Below are 26,762 nucleotides of genomic sequence, written 5' to 3'. Positions count from 1 at the left end.
ATCAACACGCCGTGGGTGCTATGGCTGCTGGCCATGTATTATATCAGTTCTACAGGTAGGTAAAAGGATGGCTGAACCTTGGAACAACCTGCGATGAATCAGCATGGACTCTGTAGCGCTACACTGTATAATCCACCATAAAGCACTTTATATGCAGCAGTCGTTGTGACAAATTATGGAATTTGGGGAGAGGTGGCTTGTCATGGTTCATTTTTTAATAAGAACACTGTAATAGAACTTGAAGGTAATGTCCGGATTACATCTATTCAGTCCTGGAAGCACGTCGTAGATTTACGGCATGTAAAAGCATGAACGAGATGTTTCGTAAGCAAAATTCAGCGCCCATTTCTCACCCAAATCTCTCCTGATTCACTACTAGATGGCTCTAGCACACAAATCTATATTGTGTAGAAATTGTGCAGAAGCAGTGGGCTTGTCACTCACTAATCACAGATGTGTAAGAGGAAGCCAAGGCCCGGACTCGGGCTGTAGCTACTTGCAAATTACGTTTGAACGGTAAGTACAGACCAATAAATTTCCTGTGGGTGTTTAAATACCAACTGCAAATTATCTGGCATCCGCAGGTAACGATCAGAAAGCAGCCTGTAGACCTACAACTTGGCAGCGGTAAGTAAAGACCTGCAAATTTGAGGTTCTCACGAAGGTGAAGATATCAATGTTGGTGTTGTGGGTTTGAAATGCCGAGTGGACATGTTGAACAGGTTAAAATGGACTAGACATTTAACACAGATCTAAAAAAACAACAACATACAACTACGCTGAATATGGAAGCGATACGTTCCTCCGAAATGTTGGTAACCACCTACAAGAACACGGCTCATAATCTGAAGGCCCGCAAACCATCTCTAAAATATAACTACCACTGTGATTAGGCAGTTTGGAAACACAGCACGATGGCTGCACTAGCCCGGCGGCAGCCGGACGGTCATTACTACGACGCTTAACCTTGGAAACCCGCAGCTCGCCTGCCACCACTCCACCCCACTTTTGAAACTAGGAAAGGGCCGGAGCACAAAGGATAGCAACGCTAGAAGCAGTCTTACTGAGAACCGCCTTTCGAAATGTTGCTGCTAAGAGGCCAAGGGACATAAAATATCATGTCACGTTAGGTTTCGTGGGACCAGCAACTTTACCAGGGGAGGAAACGAACCTAACAGCAACCAGAGCACACACTTTAATCGCCGATTCTCACTTTCAATACGTAGCTCGATGTTCCCCCAACCTCCTTTTTCGTCGATTCTCCATAGCATTCAATTATAAGTGAATGCTAAGAGAAATGGAATCAAATGATATCTTAACCAAATAACAAAGTAAAAAGTTACGCACGGTTTATGTACACACTAACATTGAAGTCAATGTACAAACTAACCAGAATGCTGCTTTTTGAGTAGCACACGTGAAAGAATTTTTTTAGTTGTTGAACATTTCCAACGTAAATCTCGTTTAATTTTTTCACAGCAGGCCTATGTTCTTATCATTTCCCGGCTCTTCTATACCGAATTTTATCCCAAAACTAGTAACAATCACGTGCATTTCACGATAAAACTGCTGTTTAACCTACTTTCCTTAACTTTAAGGAAATAAGCATGTGGTATCACCTTGTCCGTGTGTCTAATTGGCACATACTAAAGGCATCACATCTCTACTTTCCAAGTTCCTACCATCAATCCTTCCAACGTGGCGACTGTCCGACTTTCTGATCAAAAATTGCGTTCGGTAACAAACATTCGACAAATACACATCTTCTGTTCAGGAAATACGAGTTAAGAAAGCGGGCGTTAATATGTCCTTGCTACAACTTGTCTGCTAGTAAAAGGATACACAAGCAATGGAGTGAGTACTGACAGATGAATCACATTTTTCTTTCGTAGCGAAGTCCAGACAAGCTCTTCCAGCCTCCTACCGTAGGGAGGGAACTTTCCCGGCAGATAAGTGGCCGTGGCGTGAACCTGACCAATCGTCTCCATCTACTTCCAGTGACAGGATTAAGAATGGGTGCAGGTAGAACTAGCTTCTCCGTACGTCTTCATTCAGTCTTGGTGTATACATAAACACATGGTGAATTCTACTCTTGTCACAATACAAGAAATGCGACGCTATCAGACAGGTTTTTCTGAACCTGCTGCAATGGAAGACACACAGTCAATATTTCGTTCTTCATTCCACGAAAGAACTTTGAAAACAGAACTGGTCACCCGAAATGCTGACTACCTTGGCAACTCTCAACTTTCAAAGCTAAGAAGATTTTGCCGTCACTAGCAATTAATCCACACACAAAAAAAAAATCACGCCTCGTCTTTTGTTTTCCGTAAATTGATTTCTGCCGGATCGCCTCTTTCAGTAGCCGTCGATGGTTCGTTGGCTGCTTCGGAATATAAGCTATCGGTATCACAGAGATTGGCAGCCTGCTGCACCCCTCCTCCCTTACTCTGTCTGTCTATTGTAGTCTTCGTGCGAAGTAGTGAAGATTGGACCAGTTTTATTTCTTTCAAAGCGAATGAGAAGCTTTTAGAATCATTTCAGCTGAATCACCATGGGGGGAATTGGAGCTATTTAGACCCACAACAATACTGGCTGTCATTTTCTGCTATTTCGATTCATACACGCCAGGATCTGATGATGCATCAATTATTTTCCCCCTCCCCCCTTCACGGACACACAAATCTTTTGTGCTGCGGCTAGGCTGAACATCCAAGCATCCTTAGTCATAAAGAAGTAACGATAACACAGGCAAATAAACTGAACAAATAAAAGTTTACGACATCACAATCTCTCTGAACTATTTTCTTAAGAATATGCGGATGAAGACTCTTTACGGCCAATTAACAGTATCTGCATTGTACCGTGTTATCAGCAGTGTTTCAGATAAAACGGAACTTCCATTAGCGAGACCAAAGGACATGGGAATAAAAACGCGCGAGGTTGCCTATCCCTAACTAGGATTTGACGTTCTCACGGCGTCGATTACGAATATGGCTGTCTTCTGGGTTGTAGCGCCGAAATTTAAAAAGCGGCCTCTAACGCCAAGCTGTTCATACGCGTATTCATCCTAAAAATAATGAGGGTGGGAAAAACTCGTTGTGGCAAACGTTCCTGGCATGTTTAATAAAATGATCAGAAAACAAGAAGCCAAACTCGGTAAGGGAATGAGAAATCTGCGCCAAAGTTATGGGTCTCTGCAATGCGAACAAAGATGGCACTCCGCCTGCTGTCGCTCTGTCATGATTCAACAATTTATGATCTGGCTTGGCTGATCACGAAAGTATCCATCCTGACCAATGGATGGCTTCAAAGTCGACCTAATCTCCGATTCTAAAACGTGATTCAATTCTTCCTCTTTAGCCACCTGTTTCCAAGCACAACGAAAACAGCAGTAGTCCAGCTACAAGGGCAATCGCCTCCAATAAAAACAGTTTTCGTGATCGATATGACATTCGATGCTGAAATCTGACGATCGTCCGTGGCGGCTCAGACATACGCCGATGCCACTCAGTGGCAGTGAACGGACTTCGACCGCTCGATCGCAGGAATCGTGGGTTTCGGTTCCATTCGGTGTATCAATGTGGTCCACGCGTTTCTGTTGCTCTGTGCAACAATTCCAAATGAAACAGAAAAATTCTACAGAATAGTAGTTAAGTACTCACGACGAAAGAAAAAGTACCAGAACAAAGATAGAATGGGAGAAACCTGACATGCACAATGTGGTCGCCATTTGCTCTCACATTTTATTCGTTTCATTATATTAATTTTCTAGCATCAATGTTGAGCCGAACTTGGGCCAAATAAACAAATTGAGCCCGTGCCATAAGCCCAGACTGTTAGACGCCGGCTTCTTCTCAACGCGGAGACACGGGTTTAATCCCAGACGACTTCAAGTGAGATTCGTGATGTACAAAGTAGCACTGGAGCTAGGCTTTCTCCGAGTTCTTTGCTAATTAACCATCATTCTGCCACTGCGCCATAAAATTAGCGATAACCCTGATCAAGCAGTAATCTATCACACACCCTCGATCCTGATTTAGGGGCTTCAATGCCCATAACAATGGGTCTGAAACAGGGTGGGAGAGTGAATTGAGTCGGGGTATGGACCAGTGGCTGGACGTCGTAAACATGACAAGAAACCTTCCCATTCAAACGGCGATGAGTTTCTTAGATGTACGTCTGTCGACTTCTTAAGAAGTACATGCAGGTCGGTCTACAAACCTCCGTAGTTAAGAGTTCGTACGATCTTGGGCCGATCAGTTACTGGAATAGGAGGTCTGAATTCCACTTGGGGGATTGATGCGAGTCACCTTTGTAACACGTTGTCGGCCTATTGTGCTACTTCGGCCTAACGACGGACCTATCCGCCATGGGGGCGGCCTTTCCAAATGTCCAGAGCACCCAGAATTTAAAAAAAGATAATTATAAATCTGCACAGGATAGAGGGCCCAATCCGAAACAAAAAATATGAAATAATAACAATGGAATTTTACTTACCAAACTGGACGTACATCTTTGGGCTAACATCATGCACCCATGCGGCCGTTTGGAGCACTACCAGCAACAATGCAGCAATCTGGCCGAACCCCGGCCGCAACACGGCAGCATGTTTCAGCAACATGGCGCCCAAGCGCAACTTACACCATCTTCACTGCCCGGTTCCGTCTTCGCGTCTCCTGTAAAAAAAATAATTTTTATGTTGTGACCTTTTTTTTAAAAAAAAGATATGAATGCATGGTCACCCGTTCACACTCGAGATCTAATTCCCAAGCATTCAAAACGAATTTTCTATGTGCAGTTAAAAGTGGTACATCTTCAGCCTCTAACCTATGAGCGTTACGTCAATGCTCCCTCTCGTTCACCGCCTCGCTGGACTAAAATGTCCTCAGAAAGATGTATACATACATTCAATAAATTAAATAAATACATTTTAAAAAACCAAACCATTATCTACATCAACATTAACACTTGGTGAATTAGCGAATCTAGTGTGGGTGCTCAAAATGTTCACCGTCAACTTCGTGGCAGCGGGGAGCAATTGACTCACAGGCGGCCACCAAGTTGCTGTTGTGTACACATTTTTGGGGGCATCTTGCGTGTAATAGGCCTACATCTTTAGCGAACACTTCTCCCTCCCCATACAAAAATGTTAGTAATGTAAGTGGAAGCATAAATACTGTGTGAGTGAAAAAAGTTACAGCTTATACACCTCACATTAAAAGGTTACATGCATAAGAATCCATCGTATACTTAGCACAGTCCATAATCGTATTCCCAATCATCTCAGTAATGTAACTTCGTGTAGCAAGGAGGCACGACTGTATTTCAATGTGATCACGTTTAAATGAAAAACTTGTCAACTTCTTTCCCCCAATTACGGAAGCTACGGTATAATAGACGCCTATGTTCCTGTTCGCTCACTTAATCGTATTCAATTAATAGTCTATTACAGTATTCCGTGTCATAATGAAACAAACAATAATAATAATAACAATAATAATACCGTAATAGTAAGAAGGATGTGATGAAAACAAAGCACAGGACACTGCAATTTCCATTAAGAAGTAAGATTTTTAAAAAAAGAAACTAAGCGATAGAAAGAAATACACAGGCCGGTGTAGATTTGAAAAGATGATTATTAAGACAGTTCGATTAAGGTATAACCAGCACAAACCCACACTCTTCGATATATCGCCTTCAAGAAATACAATTCGAGATATTTTGTTCCATACAAAAATCTGTTTCCCTGGGCAAAGCAATACACAAAACTGTTTTCTTTTGCAAATGAAACAGGCAACTCTCGATTTACTGGGACCTGTTCATATACGTTCTTGGCAGATGATCCAGAAGTGGTTTGCCATTGCCTTCTTCTGTGTGTGAATGGAGTAATTGTTGGGATGCCACGGAGAAACCGGGAAAGCCCCCGGAGGAAAACTCCGTGTTGCCTAGACCACGGCCTTGCCCAACACAAGTTATAAATTCGGGCACCGCCGGGAATCGAACCCGAGACCCCAGGATTGCAAGGCCAGCGTTATAACCGCTAGACCACCAATATTTATTATTTTAACTATAAAACTATTCGTCTTTCCATTTTTTCAATTATAAATTGCTAATTTTTTCTCCTATTTACATAAACTTTAAATAAGTATTTTGCTATGATACAACCTCATATGCGTTCATTAGAATCTCACTACACTTTTCCATGTTTTACAGCTTTATCTCTTTCCATAATCCAAACTTAAGGCTCTAAAATATTTCATCGAATTACATAAGCTCAAATGTGTAAAATATAAACCTTTATACGTTTATAATTCCTGTTTGTACGTAATCCAGATTTACAATTCGTCTTACGTTTCCTCCGTAACTATTACGCCACATAATTCAAAGATAACCTGAGGAACTGAAGAAAGCGCCATTAAACAAATACTGTATCATCTTCGTAGAATTTGAGGTTTTCACGGCTCTGAGTTCGAAGATGGCTGTCTTCTGGAGATCATAACCCTGATGATGGAGGTAGCAAGGACCTCCGAAAGTTAGGTAACTTCTACCAGACTACACGGCGCCACAAACCACAAGATAACCATCTACAGTATCATTATAAACGATCAGAGGTTCTGACTCGATTCATTGCATAATTATACTTTTCCCTGGCACATTAGACATATCAGGTGCTGGAGTAACGGCGAAAACCTGTCCAGCCACTCCAGCACGGTCCAGAAAAAAAGTGACGACCCGATTCCCCTGGCTACAGTGTCCATTATCTGTCCGGTCGCTTCAAAACGAACGAAGGCAGAATGCGGCTCGCAATACGTCAATAAATGTCAATAGATTATTATATCATGTCGCATTTTATACTCGTTTGTTATTATGTCGTCTCTTCTCCCGACCCTATGTTTGATATGTCTGTCCAGCCCTTCTGGATCTCTGTCACTTCTGTTTCAAACATCTGACCTGACACCGAAAATCTGAACATGCAACACGACTACTTTTAGCACAACGCAACATGACTTACTACACCAAATGTTGCGAAATGATTCAGTGGTTTTTTTTTGTATAACGCCACATTTTCCATAAAACAAAATGCGATGAAATTATTATAGTTCATTATTTTCATCATGCATCTGCAGTGACGGCCACGGTATGTCACAAATTGCGCCAAGAAGTAGCCTATCTATCCGCACTGCATGGTTCATATTACTTAGATCAGACATGTCAAACTCGAGATGTTTTACGTGACCCGATTGAGTTATAGAATTATAACCTGAATGAATTAGGGTACGAACCTATACCTCATCCACCGTAATCTCCGGACTTGGCCCCAATCGACTACCACTTCATTAAGCATCTTGACAACTTTTTGCTAGAAAAAATCTTCAACAACCAAGGCGCTGCTGAAAACGCCTTCAAGCAATTCGTCGACTCCAGAACTTTGGAATTTTATGGAAATAGAATTTATAAACTTGTTACTTGTTGGCAAAAATGTATTGATTCTGATGGTTCTTATTTCGATTAATATATTATATTGTAAGCTGAGATATGTTTCATTAAAGGTAAGGTTCAAAATCCGACATTTTATATTGAACAATCTAATATATAAGGAACATGATGTTCGGCCGAAAATGTCCCAGTTTTAATTATTAAATTTCAAATGCTTGTCAAATAGATACTTGTAGACCACTCTTTTATATTTTAATTAAATAAGCCTTAAGTGAAAATGTTTTTTTCAATATAACCCATATTCATGTGTGCCTGTTGGAAAATACAGAAACGAAAGACATATCCTAAGCTTGAGCTTGGAATCAGTAAAAGTAGGCGGTTAAGATTTTATGCACGCATGTATCGGATCCCGAAACAATAGCCCCTTTTTGAGCTGCCCTTAATAAACAGAGAGTTCTACGATAGTGAAATTATTATAATTATTATTGCTGTTTTAACTGTTCTGTTGTTGGATTATCCTGGTCTGTTTGACACTAACTCAATGAATCTCTACAGATTTTGACAATGCTTGAATCTTGTAAATTCTACTCGGGCTACCATCTTCGTCCTCAGGATCATGAGGACGGGGGCGAAGATGGTCCTCGTAATGTTGGTGTTTTCTTCATTAAGCCACCTTACAAGGCTGGTAGCCCGATAAGAATTTATTACTTATTCGCCGTGGAAGCTTCAGATCATACAATGCTTGAATCATTATACGAATATTATTTTGGACACTGTCTATTCTCCGAGGTATGAATGATTGTCTGGCAATTAGCTCTACTCCCGTGTACACGTAATAATGTCATATTCTTATATCAGTGGTAACAGCTTGGGTTCAAACCGGGACCTTTTGTATGTCTCGTCTTGGGTTCAATCCTGTCTCGACTAATACAGAAATAAAACCTAGATCAGTCAATATAAAGGTACCCATTCCCCTGAAGACAGTAACGAGTCAAACGCCGAAACGTCGTGTATCCTACATCAAATATAACTCAGGCAATATATCAAAGTCCAACACGATAATCGTGTTACTATATTAAATCTCCATGATAGCGTATCCTTGATTCTCCATAAACGTATTGTCCCAGCTCAAACTACTGCCATTCACACAAATACAGTAATCGTAAAAGTCCTATTTTTCTCGTTTATGGGTACCTTATATGAAAACAAAAAACCCCACAAAACTTACCGCCACAAAAGATAAGAGTGACTTCGTTTAGTTTCTGAAGTTACCTCCATCCGATCATGTAGCGGTGACATTTTCTGGTTCGAAGATTATAAACCTTGAATGAATCTAAAATTCCTAATTAGACCAATATATTTTAATTACAGTAACAGAAAACGTAATAAATTATGGAATGGCTAATTCCGCTATTTTAACGACATCGACCACATAGGTATGAGGTTTAAATCAACTTTAACAGCCTTGCAATCCCTACAGCTCCCTGCGTCGGCTAATTGCCTACGCAATAACGTGTTCGACTTGATTGCATCAAGGCCCTGAACCTGATGGTAAAACCGGGATTTCGCACTATTTATCTAGCCACATCAGTAAAGTGTTGCTATGCAGAGGATCACACTTAACTACATCAGTAACTGCCCACCAGTTACCAAATGCCACTACTCAAAGCCAAAAAAATAATGGCGATTGTGTTAAGAGTTTGACAAGGCAATCACACAATAGTAAGATATAAAGTAAAGTAAAGTTTGTCCGGCTACGTGCCATACAGGCGTTTGGGGTGAGTGGAGGTATAGCTCCTCTCTTTCTTGACCTCGGCACTAGACGGGAGTGAGTGGTCAGCATCACGCCCCAGGCCGGCTTTACCCCCGGGAAAGGACCCCCGGTACCCATTGGATAGGAGGCTGGGTGGGCCCCAGAGGCTAGAGTAAAAATCATCTGCCCCCGTCGGGGATGGAACCCCGGTCGTCCAGCACGTAGCTAGTCACTATACTGACGGAGCTATCCCGGCTCATAATAGTAGGATATAGTACTAGAAAATTACCATACAATAATGACAGAAATAACTCAAGTAGTACAAACGACACATGTACTTCGATATGTATTGTAGACTATGCATTGCATTTATTGATCAGTTTGTAATACATACAAAGTCAAGGCCCTCTGAAGATATAAAATTGTGTTTAAACTATATCTTAATGAATTTCGGTTAAAGTTATGGAAAGCATATACATTACATCGCAATTTGTTCGTTTCTTTTGTTGATAAGATTAATAAGATTAGAGGTGAAAGAGTCGATGAATAAATCTTAAATTTTTATATTGTCTGTAGTCCAGTAGCGATTCTGAAAAATGATCACAAACCAACCGACACTTGTCTATTTTACAACAGTTTTTTCCTACGTGACCGATTTTCCCCATTCTCTCACAATAACATGTTTATGCAGTTGTGCCTTGAGCTATTCTTGCACTTATTCTTTCCATGATCGATGTTCATTCCAGCTGAAATTCCATCGGTGTTGATTCCGCGGTTTCCCCGGACACGTCGATCGATGGATCGATCTGCTGCACAACCTCAGCACATATAAGAGTCGAAGACCTCCCCAGACCTCCAACCATAGTGGATGAAAAATATACAGTATTTGAGCAATTAAAATTTGAAACAGAGCGTTACAGCGTATTGAGCATTATTATTTTGTTACAAAACATGGATGTTTGAAATACGACTGCACTGATCCATTCTTGAAATGTTTGACGATGCACTGCACACGTTATGAATAGCGTAGAATGATATTAAGAGTTTCCCTGGAAATAATGTAGAAGCAGGTGTTCGTGACCTATTTAAACAATAATTCCAAAATTTGTCTGGACGGGGTAGAAATCTCAGTAGGGATATCCGATGATGACTGCGGTCTTCTGGGTTATGACGGGGTGTAGTCTTATTAGATTTATACCAGCGGTGCTGAGAACATATCGCCTCCAAGGGACGAGGTGTTCCGTGTAACTTTAGCCAGTTCATGGTGAGTGTTGTTACGCTCGCAACAAGCGTAAGCCTCAACTAACTGGCTAACAATGCATTTCATCTGAATGGTTCTGCTCTGTTGCAGTGTATGAAGTACCACTGAACTACAAAATTGAAACAGAGTACTTCCTATTTTCCGTTTTGAAGTGTTAGCCGGGATAATAGAGCTAACATGAGCGCTCCGCCCTTGCTCGAATAACAGCCACCTACAGAATTACACGGTCCCATCACCTACAAGATTGCAACCATAATCAAAGACATTAAAACTTAGATCTCGTACAGGTCAGGTGAACTCCGATACAAAATCAGGATCCCGGACATTTCGAATACGAATCAGGATGCTAACCATTCGACCCAGACATTCGTTGGTACATCATAAAGCAGTATAATATTGTTGGCCGTACTTGTCACTTGAATCTGACGATTAAATTGCCTAAACGTGCAGTGGAAGAAATTAAGTTAATATAATGTCGGGCTATTTGAGTGACTGATAAATGGTTAATAATGTAATACAACTAACTGGTTCATGAAGACCCCAGCACAGCTAAGTCCCCCTACGTCGGTGTTCCTTAACAGATGCGTCATGTATTAATTCTAAGTGCCCGGTAACATGCTACATTGAAATGCCTTTCTCAATATTTAACAATAGTTCACAACGCGTGACGTAATTGAGATTCACGTGTTCACAAACTACTACTGGCGCACTGTAATATTTTTGTACTGTCATCAAACATCTATTATTTTTTGATGACGGACATCAGTCTTACCATTTGCAAACATTATTATTTTTGTTTATTTTTCTTATAAGCCTAGTGTAACGCTGTTCTCCTTCAGAACAGCCCCGTTTAATCTTAGCGATCTGGCACTATCATTTGTTAGTGTTTCTTAAACTTCTGTTTATGTCGAAACATTCTACGAGATGTAACGCAAACTTAAAAACATTAATTCTGAACCGAATGCAGTCCCAATAAGTGAAGAGTAAGAAGACACAAAAAGTACATCGAGATATAAAAAATAATAGAAACCATCAAGCACAGATGCATAATGTATGCTGTGAGATACTGAACTACATTTTAGAGTGACGCCAAGTGGAGGAAGTGTTAAGAAGTTCTATCAAACTGCCGTACGCGAACTACTTCCCGGCTTGTGACCTTTCCCAAAAGTCCTTTGACATTCAATCTGAACAGAAAATCTCAGACAACATTTCGCAATCCTGATTCGTATTCGGGAGGTACCCTTTTAAAAGTCAGTTCAAATACGGCTAAAAGATCTTTCGTGGCTTCCCTCAGGCACTCTACGAAAAGGCCGGGATAGTGCCTTGAGTAGACCACGTGAGCGCCTCCTCCCATAACCTTTCCAGTTCATTACATTATATGCTGCCATATTTTACACTGGCGTATCTGTACGTCTATATAATGCATATGTTTTGTACGGCTGTGTAAATGGATGTAGTTCAAACGCTGCATGTTCACCTTGCCAATAATGAAAGTACTAATTAGCCAGGACTGGAGAAGTGTAATTAGGTCTATACGAAATGTAAGCTAAAAGTTTTAGAATCAACGCGAGAATAAATAATGAATTTAACAAAAACCGACACGCGTTTCTTTATCCTGTTAAAAACCAGTTATTAAAGGTACAACGTCAAGACACTCCCCTGCTCACAACTGCACTACGAACACGTTTTGAAGACACTGAAGAAAAGATAAACACGTTCTAAATCTCGCCGCTAGATGGAGACGAGTGGTCGGTCAACTTTACGATCCGATCATGTGGTTGTGGCTGACCGGCCGGCGAACGACCTCCCAGTAAACACTCCGTGTGCACCAGAACGGTCTAGACGCGAACAGAAAAATCCCTTCCCTCTGTCGGAAGTCGAACTGGGCCCATCTGTTCTGGTATGGGCCTTCCAACAATCATAGCTTATAAGTTTAAGAGAAAATGCGGACTTCCCTGGAATACGACCTTTATCAGACTGAAAAGCTTAGTGTTGAGATGAGGCAGACCAATTGTCTCTTTGGTTTATCTTTTCTGCCCATCGCAAACCGCATAATACGACAACAAATCCATGCCTAGAACGGGATTCGAGCCGATAATTGCAGTGCTAGAGCGGTCCAAGACGTCTGAAGTCTCAGCGCGGCCACTCCAAGCATTTTATACATAGCATCGATTTATGCTCATGCAAATTAACACACAGAATTTTTTTATTGAAACCCACGACATGAGAAGTCCGACACAAATTACATTTCAGAAACTGTGCGAGTACATTGAAGATAAAGAACCACTGATGTTTCGTTAAGAATTGTACACAAAACAGAACATGCTTCTACGAAATGAGAATGCCGAGTATGGGTGTGAAATGTGGTTTCTCACATTAAAGGAAAAACACACACTGGGACTGTTTGACAAAAAGATGCTGAGGATAACACTTTAACATTTGAAGGAAGAAGCGACAGGAGGCTAGAGAGAACTGTTTCACCTTCATAATTTGTACTATTCACCAAATACTATTAGGAGGATCATTAGAGAAGGATGAAAAGGGCGGGGCATGTAGCACGCATGGAGTAGATGGGAAAAGTGTCTACAGTTTTCGTTGGAAAACCTTTCGGGAAAAACAACTCCGAAGACACAGGCGTGGATTAAATTGAATAATAATAATATTAAAATGGATCTTATGAGATATAGGATTTGAAGGCACGGAATGGATTCATCCTTCTCAGAACAGAGGTCAATGGTGGGCTCTTGTAATCACAGCCAAAAACCTCAGATGACTATCTGAGCAACTATTAGATTCTCAAGACAGACTGTAACTCGTGGAGTTAGCTAGCTGGATTGTTAATTCTCGTCCATCTAATACCAACAGTAGCCAAGAGAAGTTACAGGAGATGACAGGAAGATGAAATTCACGGAAGATGGAGGTAAACATTGCTTCCTGCTGCCTCTGCGATATCAAAGTTCTGAAGTGACAGCCATCTACATGAGACCAAATACTTTCTCCTACATCTCCGGCTGTGAGCCTATTCATTTCCTTGAAATTTCCCTTTCCTGACAACACACGTCAAATAATTTTACATAGCTTCCGTGTCTAATAACATGAATTTGGAATGCAAATTATAATCCCATTCTGTACTGCACTGATACAGAATCATCGTGATGATTATCATGATCGAAATACATGTAAAAGACATTTATAAATGGAAATACAGATTCAGCACAAACGTTTGTTAAATTAATGAAAGTATTTACAACCTGATCATACCCCTCAGGAATGGCGAAACATAAAGAAATGAATAAAGCAACAAACCACAAACTTCTCCCGAATGGGTTCACGAAACAGATGAAAGAAGATAATGAGAACAAAGAAAGGGTGGCGATAAGACGCACTGAAAGGGTGTGAGTAACTTTTAAACCCAAGAAATCAGAACATCAGTGAAAGAAAATTATCTACGCTAAATCATTTCAACCTGAACACAGGAAAAGGCGACTGAGCCAGAGAGCTCAGAAACTCCCCAATATCGACTGTCGGTGCGGAGTCGAATAGTAATGACATTTCCGATATTTCAATACTTAAAGCTGAAGAGTGGAAGTAATGGAGGTTGAGGATGGAGAGAAATCAACGAACAATTTTAAAATAAAGATGCTGCCTGTCTTAATGCAGGTTCCTATTGAGTCTGAATGGAACAAAATGTAGATTGTGTTTAACAAGCTTGTATACTTAATTTCGTTCAAGAACGAGACGACGAGGGATTTGACATTATGTAACTACTCGGACTATAACGTGGCAGGGAATCCCACAGTATTGACAAATAACAAGTTAGTTCATCAACATCTCACCACAGGAGCCAAGGAAGACTAATGTTTATTTGTTTACGGCTTCCCAATGACGCTGTGAACGGCTCAGATTACAAAGCACTCAGTGATAAGTTGAATGAACTGCAAAGGTCACAGATGGAAGAAGATATTAACCCAGCTTCAGCATGAAGGGGCTAAGGAAAACCACGAAAATCCGGACTTGAGATTTGAGCGCAGGACCTACTATAGAAACAACGCAAGAGAGACAACCACCCAACCGCCCGCGTCCAGCAGGGTAACTAGTCTTCTAGTTTTGCAGAAGCTGTACATCGAGCAGCTATTAGGCCTTCATAATTCTCTCATCAATTACAGGTAGCCCTCGATTTACGCCGGGGATGCGTTCCTGGACTAATTGGCGTAAACGGCATCGGCGTAAATTGAAACTCTTTTATAATGTAAATCAATGGGAACTCAATGACGTGCGTTCCCAGCATCCAAACATTGACGAGTAATGTAATGGAATTACATTTAAAGCTCTGAAATAACTTAAATAAAATAAAGGGAATTTAAAAAATATATTTTATACACTTACAATCGGCAATTCGTTGGTCCCGCAATTGACTGCGATTATTTCATGTGATTGATGTGTACAGTCATCTCTGCTGTTATGCGATAGTTGCATTCATGTAAGACGCCGACCTATCGAAAATCGCGTAGTAAAAATAACCCCGGTACCTCCGCAGAGATTAAATTAGTCCTTTGAAAGTTTAAAACGCCAGGAATGAAATTGCATAAGAGCAAACTCGCATATGCAAAAGTTTGCATTTCACAAACACCTGTTACCGATTCATAGATCTCATTGGAGCAAATTTGCGTTACCGAAACATACGTAATTGCAGAGGTGAATGTATTTATAATTTTTATTCAAAATCAGCCATGTAAGAATTACGATTTAGTATAATAATCAGTACGAGAAACATTGTAAAACGTTATAAATAATAGTAAAATATATTTTTTCCACTTTTTGACTTTCTGGTTTCAAAATCGGCGTTATTCTGAATCGGCGCAAATTGAACCAGCGCAAATCGAGGGCTAACTGTACTGAGACGACATAAAGTAGAGCTGTTGTTCAGAAGCTGATACTTGCCCACTTAGTCAAGAAATTCTTCCTGTTTAATGTAACGCGATAGTTCGTCACCGCGTTCGCAACATCCCGCCACTGGAACTTTTCATGGGCATTCATTTCATATCCTCACACTCCATTTCTTCCAAATCCGTTTTCATGCCATCATCCTAACTACGCCTGAGTGTCCCATTTCAGTGATTCATTTCTGAACCTATTTTACACAACGGACTCCAACTGCGTTAAATTTGCATGATATAATCTCAAAGTTTCGCGCCGTTGCCATGTGAGTAGTTAGCACACAAGACCACAATATGTAAGTGTGTTTATGATGTTATCTCGATATAGAACTTCACATTCCTAGCTACAATGATTCATTAGGTATTAGCACCAAACCACCGTTTAATTGGTTTTTTAGTACTAAGAAATGTCATTAACACAAGTGTAAGACTTTTAAACTTTTTATAACTACAGTATTTCAGGATACAACTCTAGTAGTCGCTCCCACCTCATAAATTCGTAAATCCGCATGTCGTTAATACTAGTGGTGATAAGTTAGATGTTAAAACGACGGGATGGTTCCTAATGGCATGTTATTCATTCTGAATTTTATGAAAATTCCGCCAATTAGTTAAACAATTTATTTTCGCGGAAAGACGCACGAACACACGACATGATCATACCATTTTATTATGTAATATACAGGCATACCTCGTTTTATTGCGCTTCGCAGATTTTGCGTTTTTTTTTTACAAATTGAAGGTTTGTGGCAACCCTGCGTCGAGCAAGTCTATCGGCGCCATTTTTCCAACAGCATGTGCTGAGTTCGTGTCTCTGTGTCACATTAAATTAAGGTATGTACATTGTCTTTTTGCACACTTAACAGACTACAGTATAGCGTAATCATATCTTTTATATGCACTGGGAAACAAAACAATTCGTGTGACTCGCTTTATTGCGGTGGTCTGGAACTGAACCCGCAATATCTCCGAGGTATGCTTGTAATTAGACCTCACCCGTCAGAGGCTTCGCATACTAGATAGGTCTGCATGTCAAATTTTACAAAATTCACGTAGGCGTACAGTGTTGAATAAGGTTTGTCAAAAGTGTATTTGCCAAGCACCTGGGTATATCAGTTACAATGTACACAGGCATTAAACATCTACTTGGTTCGCATTTCGGCTAGGTTACACGCTGCGGTGACAGATTTATCCTGGTTTTCCTCTGATGGAACAATGACAGTCCCCAGCCACATTCATAATCGCATCCCCAAACTTTTCGGCATTACCTAACTTCTGCACTTAAAACAGAGTCGTTAAACACCGTAAGAACAATTCTTCAACCATTCTCCTGCAATGCAACTTGCAATTAATTTAATCCAGACAGAGCAGAATGTAACTGTGTATCACGTTCAAAAAAAAAAGTAAAGTTTGTCCCACTATACGCCATGTAGGCGCTTGGGGTGAGCGGAGGTATAGCTCCTACTCATTCTTGACCTCGGCACTAGATGGGGGTGAGTGGTCAGCGTCACGCCCCGGCCGGCTTTACCCACGGGAAAGGACCCCGGTACCCATTGGATAGGAGGCTGGGTGGGCCTCAGAGGCTAGAGGAAAAATCCTTTGCCCCCGTCGGGGATCGAACCCCGGCCGTCCAGCCCGTAGCTAGTCACTATACTGACTGAGCTACGCCGGCTCATATCACATTCAAATAGTGAAGAAAAATTAAGGCAGCATCGAAGTACATTGCAGCTCGTAAATATATCAGCAGCTGGTAGGGGGCACACAATTTTATCAGCCGACTTGTCTACATAGAATTACGCTCTACTTTATTAATCCACAATTAAATCTTCGGAAAATATAAATCACAACAACAACAACAGGGAGAAGCGTCTCTCCCCCCACCTTAACCCCGCCATCGTAAGCACCTGTAATGGGTTCCTAGCAGGCTTATCGCGCGAAAGGCGTCTGGTTATCGGTAAATCGTGCGACACGTTTTTAATAAGAACAAAATGTGAATGGAGAATATAAGATCGCGTCGAGCAAACAGAGAAGTGGAAGTCGGCCACTGAATTATACTGTACCGGCTTTGTAACGTTTTACGGTCAACAACATTGCAAGATACACGTTAATAGCTGCCTGGGACTAAATTTCGCGGGCAATGCAGAATCAAGTTAAAATAGTGTAATAATTCCACGCTGGTCTTCAGAACAATATCGAAATAAATCACATTCAACATGAATGTTTTTATTTGTAATTCAACAAAATACGACTATTCATTAGAAATAAAAATGGCGTGTTTTTGCTATGTTTTATCATCCGTATATTAAATAAATATTATAGTCAGAAGGTCCTGACACGTTCAACACGATTACAAATAAAATGTAATATAAATAGGCTTATCGAAATAGAAAACTGCTGTTAAATAAAAATGTGACGAAGGTTTAACATATGTGAAAATAATAAAAAATGTAGCAATGCAATATATTTAACGAATATTATAAAACAGATCTGCATATTACATTATGGAGATTGGAATCGATGCAGCAAACTGGATGCAGCTAGCTCAGGACAGAGTCCGGTGGCGCGTTTTTGTGAACACGGTGATGAACCTTCGTGTTTCGTAAGGAAGGTGGACTGATCTTAGATAAGCCGAGTTTAGAATCGACTCTTCAAAGATTTTCCTGCACCACTGAGTGAGTGATTTACATAACTGAAATCAGATGGAAAAAGAAAAATAAATTTAGTAAGACTTTCACTTGAGTCGAGACAACGAGGAAACTGAAATATAATCAAATAACAATCACCAGCAATGTCTTCAAAATTAAACTGGTGTAATGGGTACGATGAAGTATGTCTTATTTACAAATCTTAACTGACTCATTGTTTATCGAGGTATTTCCAAAGGCATATAATCACTGCAGTTAAAACGTCGTCGGAAGATAACCTAAAGAAATCCGTAACCCGCCCATTGCGCGAACCGGAACTTTCAAAGTGCCTGCTGTGTTTGAAGTCGTGTGGAGGAAATATTAATCTAAAAATGCTATTGTGCAAGTAGAGAGTATTTGTATAATAACTACATAAATTTTCGAGATGCTGACGGAATGCAGCAAGTTTGTTACAATCCTTTTGGGACACAACTAGGATCAACATAATACGCGTACAAATTTGAATTTTATATGGCGTAATCCTACACCCCATTTAACTGTGATTCCGCTTCAAACGCCAAACTCTGTTATTTTATGGAAGGCTAAAGTAGTATGGCGTACTTTAGGTTGCAGAACAACACAGTAAAAGTTAACACCAACTCGTGCATGGCTAAAAGGAGGAGGAGGAGGAGGAGAGCGCGTCATTACCGCGGTGCCTGTTCGTAGTCGACTCTCCCCTCATGACTTCAAAATCCGTGGAAATCAGAGTTTTAATAGGCTATAATATATATGCATAATTTGTTCGCACTAAATTGCACACAGCGAGAATAATGAAGTCGTTATTTTATGAAATGTAGACCCACAGTCACGAACTACATAAATTTCGTGTTAATTTAATGAGTAACTCTGTGGGGAAGAATCGTCCTTGAAAAGTTGATTATCCCTCAGCTAGTCAAAAATTGTCGACCTTTTATGTAACACTAAGATTCATCACTTTGAACACAAGGGCCCGCCACTAGTCCTCATCGTGAAATATACATCCAGCCAGGCGCAATCTCACGTCTTATTTTCTAAAAGTAAAGCGTCCCGGTACACGCCTATGCAGGCGCTTGGGGGGAGAGGCGTTATAGTTCCTACTCATTCTTGATCTCGGCACTAGATGGGCGTGAGTGGTCAGCATCACGCCCCGGCCGGCTTTACCGCCGGGAAAGGACCCCGGTACTCACTGAAGAGGAGGCTGAGTGGGCCCCAGAGTCGGTCTGGACGCAGAGGCTGGAGGCTGGAGCACCCGTCGGGGATCGAACCCCGGTTGTCCAGCACGCAGCCAGTCACTATACTGACTGAGCTATTCCGGCTCCCTTATTATCTAACGATCCATCTTAATTCCTCCACCCACCACCCCCCACCCCCGCTTACGTTTAGGGATATATAAAGGGCCCCATCCCTTGAGATTTCCCGACCAAAATTTTGTATGTATTTCTCACCTCCCAGATGTGAGATGCGTGAAAATAAAGGATCTGTCAAATTATATCAAAATTAAACGGAAAAATAATATCGTCAGCACGTGAACAGTTCCTGTGTTTATATACCGACATTTTTAAATTACACAGGATATAAAAGCGTCTAATGTAAAAATGATGTACTCAGAAGAATTACCACTTTTACTGCAGCTCCCGACCATCCTACATTTGCCAGGACACAGAGAAAGAGCATTAAAATCCTCATTCGGCAAAGCAGAGAATCCAACCCGGGGCGTTCTAAATATACTGTCTCTTCTATGTCGGGGCCTGTGGCACACAGGCAGGTTCCCTTCGTAGAAGGGACAGACTTCTTTTTACGTGGCGTGTAACTGTGAAAGAAGTGAGGACTTGTCAGCCGTCCGTGTGATCGAGCGGGATGGCTTAACGGTAACATGTCTGCTTGCCACTCGCGCGAGGTACTCGTTTCTAGTTCCGCTTAGAGACAGATGACTTAAGGTATGTCATCTTTTAACAGTCCCCTAGGGATATGTACCTTCAAGAGGCCACGATCGTTTACACCTAGATCAGTTCCCGCTCGTTATTCACAATTCAAGTGGCGGGCGTTGATATTTGCATTGTCGGACTTCCCGAATCTAATTCACGAAGTAAAAAACAACGAGTATAATAAAACACATAAAATATGTATTATATAATAACTACTGTAACCTATAAATATAATTAAACGTGAAAATTATCGATGCGACAAAAATTAACAGCAACACACGCAAAACATGACAGAGTTGACAAATCTGCGACCAACTGTTAACTGTCTAAAAAACGCGTCTGAATTCAAACTGTCGCGGCACAACAGTGTAACGCGGTGCACTGGTTGAGAACACTGATCTAACTCAGGACGCTGGGTTAGTGTTACAGCATCTGTAATTAGTTGCGTAATAAATCGCGAAACAATATTTTAATTAAACTGGATGCACTTGCTGGGCGACATTAAACGTTTGAATTCTACTACACTTCATCCAGGCGGAATCTAATAACTCACACCGAGTTCCTTACACTCGACTCCGGGTCTAGGCTTGGTAATAATGCCATTAATAACCTATGTTCGCTCGCTTGATTTTAACTCCCCATTTGAATTTGTGTGTGAACAGCGAACAGTACTGGGGAGGGGAGGGGGGGGGGCACTGCCATGCAGAAGACGATCAGCTGGCCTTACGAAAGTAAGAAAGGTCACAGAAAAGGGAAATGGATGAAAGCATGGAACAGACCGTAAGAACAAGCGGGAAACAAAGAGAAAAAATTCCAGAAGAATTATAAGACAGCACGAGATTTGCGGAGAACGCTGCTTTTCTGTCTCCCGTTATCAACTACATGACAGCACGATATTCTGCACAACCGCCAGACAGAAGAATAACAGCAAGTAGGCAACAGTAATCGCACAAACACACCCAAAGCGTCCGTGGTGGAGCAAACACAAAGTATACACATTTAAACAGTACTTTCTACAGGAAACAGCGTGGCTAGCTGTGATCACACGACCATAGGTCGCACCTCTGCTGCCCATGAATTTTGTGCTTCAAAGTGCTAAAATAGGTTGTACCCATGTACACATACAATAGTAACATGGCTGTCTTCTAGATTCTTGTGCGTGTAGTGTGGTAGAAGTTTCAGAAGTGCTTGCTGCCTCTAACTTCTAAGACAGACAGCCATCTTCAGCCGTGACAACATGAAATCTCGCATATAAAACACCATTAAGGAACAGACTGGTGAAGCGATGTGTCGTTGGTGAATCACTGGCTTAAAACAGTCGCGTTACCATGGCCGCTCCAGGGAATACGTTCTCAAAACAACAATACTCTGCTGATTCAAAATTGAAGAGGTGGGGTGGGGTTGGAGCTTACTAAGAAGCTGTTTTCTGTCCAAAGATTTTACGACGCACGCAGGTACACACACATTTTGTGTTCAGACAGTGCATTGTATCAACACTTCGAACCGAAAGATTGTTTTTTTCTTTCGGTTTTGTGTATATCTGTAAGAGCAGCACGTTTTGGCCAAATAAACAAGCATCGCGATCACTGTTATATGTGCTTACTTAAAGCTGCATTTCTGGCCAAACGAACGATTAGATCAACAATCTCTGCTATGACGCATAGCGGTAAAAAAAAAATGCAGTGTGCTCTAGAAAAGCACTGGTGTTTAACGAGTGAATTCGTAAACTTTTAGTAGTTGAAAACAGTATCCGCATGACCTTGGTTCATTACAACACTGGACTCCCGAATTCAAAACCCACTACCAACAAGAATGTACCATATCCACGTTTTGATGAGTTACCCTATGGAAGTACAGGATAATGCGATGGACCAACGTCCTTCCAAAGTCCTGCCCAATGTTTTAACAGGCAAAACTGAATGAAAATCTCTACACTCTTAATTAAAAGGACAGACGAGGACATGTCGTATTCCTTCTCAATTAAAGTGTAAGACTGTAATCTTGAGACTTGCGGGGTGAGGAAGTGGGGTGAAGGAGGAAAGATAGCATCAACCTTTAACGCTACGGACTTCCTGCATTCCTTGCAAGTCTCAAGATTACAGTCGTGTACTATAGTATAGTAACTGACTACGGGGTGGACGATCGGGGTTCAATCCCTGGCAGGGGCAAAGGATTTTCCTCTAGCCTCTGCGTCCAACCTAACCTCCTGTCCAATGAGTACAGGGAGCCATTTCCCCTGGGTTAAAGCGCGGCCGGGGCGTGACGCTGACCACAAACCCCCATCTAATGTCGAGGTTGAGAATGAGTAGGAGCCTACATGGCGTTTAGCTGATTTTCTTCACTCCTTCTTCCAAGTGGTCTCGTCAATTTCGGCTGCTTCTTCTCTCCGTGACGCGTTCTACATGCTTCGCCCTCTTCAATGTCTTCGACTTATGATAAAAATAAAATTTGGTGAAGAGTACAAATTACACAGGTCTACTTCATGCACCTTTCTCCATCCTACTGACCAAATGTATTCTTGATATTTCGTGCTTCAACTCACTTGTTTTCCGTTATGTCGCAGCATGCGTGTTTTAGTCCCCTGTTAAATTGCACACTCTAATGTAATTACAATTGTAAGAAAAATTTTCTTGCTGTTAAATTACGTACACACGGTAAAGGATTGTTTGAACACAAAGACACGTAGCACGCATTTGTTTTGCGATAAGATAACAACTTTAGTAGGCGAGACACAGGGCCTATCTCGGTGCTGGTCAGTTGGTCACTTACACACGAGCTGGCTTGCCAGCCCTCTCCTTCCCGCCCAGCGTGACGTGAAGATCTACCAGGGGTGAAATAAGTTGACACGAGTAAAAAAAATCTCAAGAGCACGACTATCACTAATTAATTTTAATTTTAAAAGTCAAATGTAATGTCGATTCAAGGAACGTTAAGGAGATAACTGTAAAATTGGTGTAGCATGTTGTAAAAGTTCTATAAACTAAGATTTGTGGCAGGCATTAGATAACTGTCGGTCATGCAGTTTCTGTAACGTCTTCATTTTCAAAGTACTGAGATAAGTTGCCAACTACAATAAGCAAAAAAGTACAGGTTAAAAGCATTCACAAAGGGATTTTCATGAAACATGTCATCAGAATTTGTTAAATCTTTCAGCAGTTAGAACACGGAAAGTAAAGAGTTTAGGAAACGATGGGCATAATTTTGAACTGTTGATTCGACTGGGAAGCAGCGTGGCCACGTGTATACGTGTGTCAGCGTAGACCTACGTATGTGATTGCGCGTGCATGCGTGTATGTATGTATGTACGTACGAATGAATGTATTGTGTGTTCGTGTATTTAGGTCTATGCGTATTCGGAATACTTGCATAGAGATATTCTCTCTAAGATGACTTTATAATTTAACACAGGTCCATCTTATCGTGAACAACACTGAGAAAACCTATAGAACGTAATGAAATTAACATTTCAGAAGTTAGTAGGCAAACAAACATTGTCCATAAAACTCCTTACGATAGGCGATAGTCAACATTCTAGACATCAAGTATTAACGTCTACCTGGAAGAAAAGACATTCCCTGGGCTTTGTGTTGGGAACTCTCCTTCAACTATAAACGATAAATTATGCTTCCAACCGACACGACCATTCAGGACTGGCCCTTCATTTATAATGAATTCCTCTCTGACTACCAGCCGTGTACGGTGGTTTATTGAAGAAAACACCAACGTTTCGAGAACCATCTTCGTCCTCGTCCTGAGGATGGCTGGTAGCCCGAGAAGAATTCGTTATACTTAGTAGCCGTGAAAGCTTCATATCATATGTCATTTAAAATGGTTATGCGAATAAACTTATCCTATGTTTCATTCTAAACAAAATGTTTCAGACCACCGTTCTGTTATAGTATCCTGTATCAATACTAACACATTTTGTCATACGCACATAGAAAGGAGAAAAAAGTGTACTAAACTTACTATTAAATATTAGAGAAATTTTAATGGTGTTCCTATGAACCAATTAATACATATCTAAGTTATATTGGACCTTTGTAAACTACAACTACCTTAATCGTTTTCCTACTAAAATTTTCCTTGATAAACGTCTGGACGATTAACGCCTCAGGCAAGACCTGTGTAAATTTAAATATCTGGCTACATACACGTTGTTTAATTTGAAGAGAACATGAGGGGGTGTACCTTCATACTTTGCATTTGAAGTAAGAAATACGGTAGCCGCGAAGACGAGAGAACAAAACACATGATTCATTAAAATTGTTGTGAACAGTGGTAACATTCTTGATAGAAATGCCATGCACTGAACTACTAAAACTACTAAAGCTAATAAATCTGAAGTTAATCAAGAAAATTTATGGAAACCGAAGGCTCGGTACTGTTCAAAAGCGGCCGCCAATGAAACACACCTGAAGCCAGATGAATCCAAACCACACTTCACACATTGCTTCCTTAAAATCCATCTTATTGTCATCCCCCGATAAACGTTCACGTCTCCCAAATCGTCAGTTTCACATTTTCTGCCAATTATGTGTACATTTCTCAAATACACAAGCGGACGTTCTACATGCGCTGACCATCTTGTCCTTCTTGAGTTGATCTTTCTAATGACATCTGAGGAAGAGTTCCAATATGATGGTCCTTATTATACCCTATTTCCGGTCTGCTGTTACTTCCTCATTCTTAGACAAAAATATTCACTTACTCTTCTGAAACATCCTCAATCTACTTTCTTTCGTTAGAGTGAAAAATCAAGTTTAACTCCCATATACAAAAAAAAATCGGGAAACGTTTTGTTCTGTAGAAGTATATCTTAACGGGTTTAGGTAGGAGCCTGGAAGGTGACATTCCCCGAAATTAATCAACTCTCACATTCGTCAGAGTGCAATTATGGTTTGTCAGTTATTCCCAGTCTGCTTCAGTTCTGCAACATTCTCCAGATACTTATTAACCACTTCTGTAGTACGAACTTTTCGTGCGTTCTTGTAACGAGATACGACTTTATTCTTTCTTCCTTTCCTCTGCACTTACTTTTTCTTCTTCTTATTTCTTCATCGAAGCAGGTATTATTTTTAACTTATAATAATAGCTGAACCATAATTATTAAGTAAATGTAGCCCTATTTCTGTGTGCCAAGCGCGACGTTTATGCAAAAGGCGACAAGAATCTGTTCCTATAGGCCTACAGCCACAGACCCTGTCTGTCTGCAATTAGATTAACTAAGCACCACGCCATGCAGGCGTGTGGGGAAGTAGAGGGACAGTTCCACGCATTAACTTCGGCATTAGATGGTAGGCTTCAGGCCTCGGCCGCTTTATTCCCAAGGGATGAACGACGGTATCCACTGGGCAGGAGGCTGGGTGGACCCAGAGCCGATCTGGATCTTCCGGCGAAGAGAAAATCCTGCCTTACTGGGAATCCAGGGCACCCTGATGATGGAGGTAGCAAGTGCATCTGAAGCTCTGGTAAACTTCCATCATAGAAGACTTCATACTCGCTGGCGTGGGAACCTAAAATCCTACATAAACTATTAGTGATTCATTATTAATAACAGGCCTAAACTTAGTAGAAAACAAAAATAAATTGTTGGCACCCCTGAACTAGACCCACGACCTAAAAGCCAATGAAATCCAGCCGGGGGTGAATTAATCTAGCTGTGACGTCACACGCGAGAACAATGGCTTCCCTAGCCATGAATATTAACACAGCTGGATAAAGATGGGGATGCTTATGGGGGAGGAGGAGATATATATATTTGTGTGGAGGGGTGAGTGCAGCGAACTGAACACAGCTATCCAAGTGGTCGACCACCTTCATTAAAAAGTGGAGAGGAGAAAAACACAGAGCAGAATTAATTAAAATTTCGGTTTCTATTCCCACGATATGTTTAAGTCGCAGTATTATCAGTTTTTTATATCGAGGTCTTCCTGTCTTCATTTAATTACAACTACCTAGACCGATTTAACGAGGTTCAGAACGCTGTTATTATGTGGTACAGATCTCTACGAGCTTCATTTAAATAATCTGCCTACCAAGAGAATTATACTAGCTGCAGTTGTAAACTCAGAAGTGTGACGTTAGAGGTAAACACGTGTATAAAAGCACGCGCAAAAGAGTTAATGCTGTGTAATTTCGTTTTCCAGTTGGTCAAAGTAACTGTCCATTTCCAGAGGCATACAGCACAGATATAAACGCTCTAAGCAACACGTTTCATAACCAACCTGCGTTGAAAACCTCTCGTTGTCACTATTGAAACGGCGAATCGCGGACTGATTATTCGTACTTCATTTAACGGTGTTGTATCAACTGTTCCGTTTAAGCACTTACAGATAAACAATGTTAGCTGCAAGATGGTGATTCGGTAAGCCTTAACAGGTGACGAGACTTCGCATTCGAACACATGCAGGCCTTTAACTTACTCCAAACAGAAGTTTGCTTGTTTCTTTAATTTTTTGTGTTTAGTACCGTGGAGGACTTAATGGTAAACGACACCAAACACTTATTTTGCTTTAACATATGCATGACAGCTACGGAAGTATTTCGTAAGCAGTCGAAAACAGACAACAAGGGGTGGTCCTCCTGACTGCTGGTTGAATGACGGACTATATGCTCATTGAAAATGGGTAAATGAGATGCAATTACTCACGTGTCCTACCCATTAACTACATCACACTATATCATCATCTTCATGCATGATTCATCCTTATGGTACGCGCAACTCCTCGTCCAAGTCTCTTATCTAGATGTCATAGTTTGAAAGTGTAATGTTCACTTCAA

The 26,762-nt window shown here is 41.0% G+C and overlaps 1 protein-coding gene across 8 annotated transcripts in view; it reads right to left on the bottom strand.

The window, feature by feature from the left end:
* The window catches only part of LOC110835243 (semaphorin-1A), a 422,598-nt gene that overhangs the window by 312,204 nt on the left and 83,632 nt on the right, over positions 1-26,762 (bottom strand). For all 8 annotated transcript variants that reach the window (XR_015533825.1, XM_087343592.1, XM_087343596.1 and 5 more), the window contains one exon: positions 4,501-4,679. Coding sequence is in view for 7 of the 8 variants with exons in the window: in XM_087343592.1 (XP_087199718.1) it covers positions 4,501-4,624 (124 nt within the window). In the remaining variant the exon portion in view is untranslated. The remainder of the gene's footprint in view (positions 1-4,500; positions 4,680-26,762) is intronic.

Source organism: Zootermopsis nevadensis, unplaced genomic scaffold (genome assembly GCF_977971745.1).
Source record: "Zootermopsis nevadensis isolate Lab colony 2312 unplaced genomic scaffold, Znev_1.0 Znev_ptg000006l, whole genome shotgun sequence".
Taxonomy (NCBI): Eukaryota; Metazoa; Arthropoda; class Insecta; order Blattodea; family Termopsidae; genus Zootermopsis; species Zootermopsis nevadensis.
This window is presented reverse-complemented; position numbering and strand designations above follow the sequence as displayed.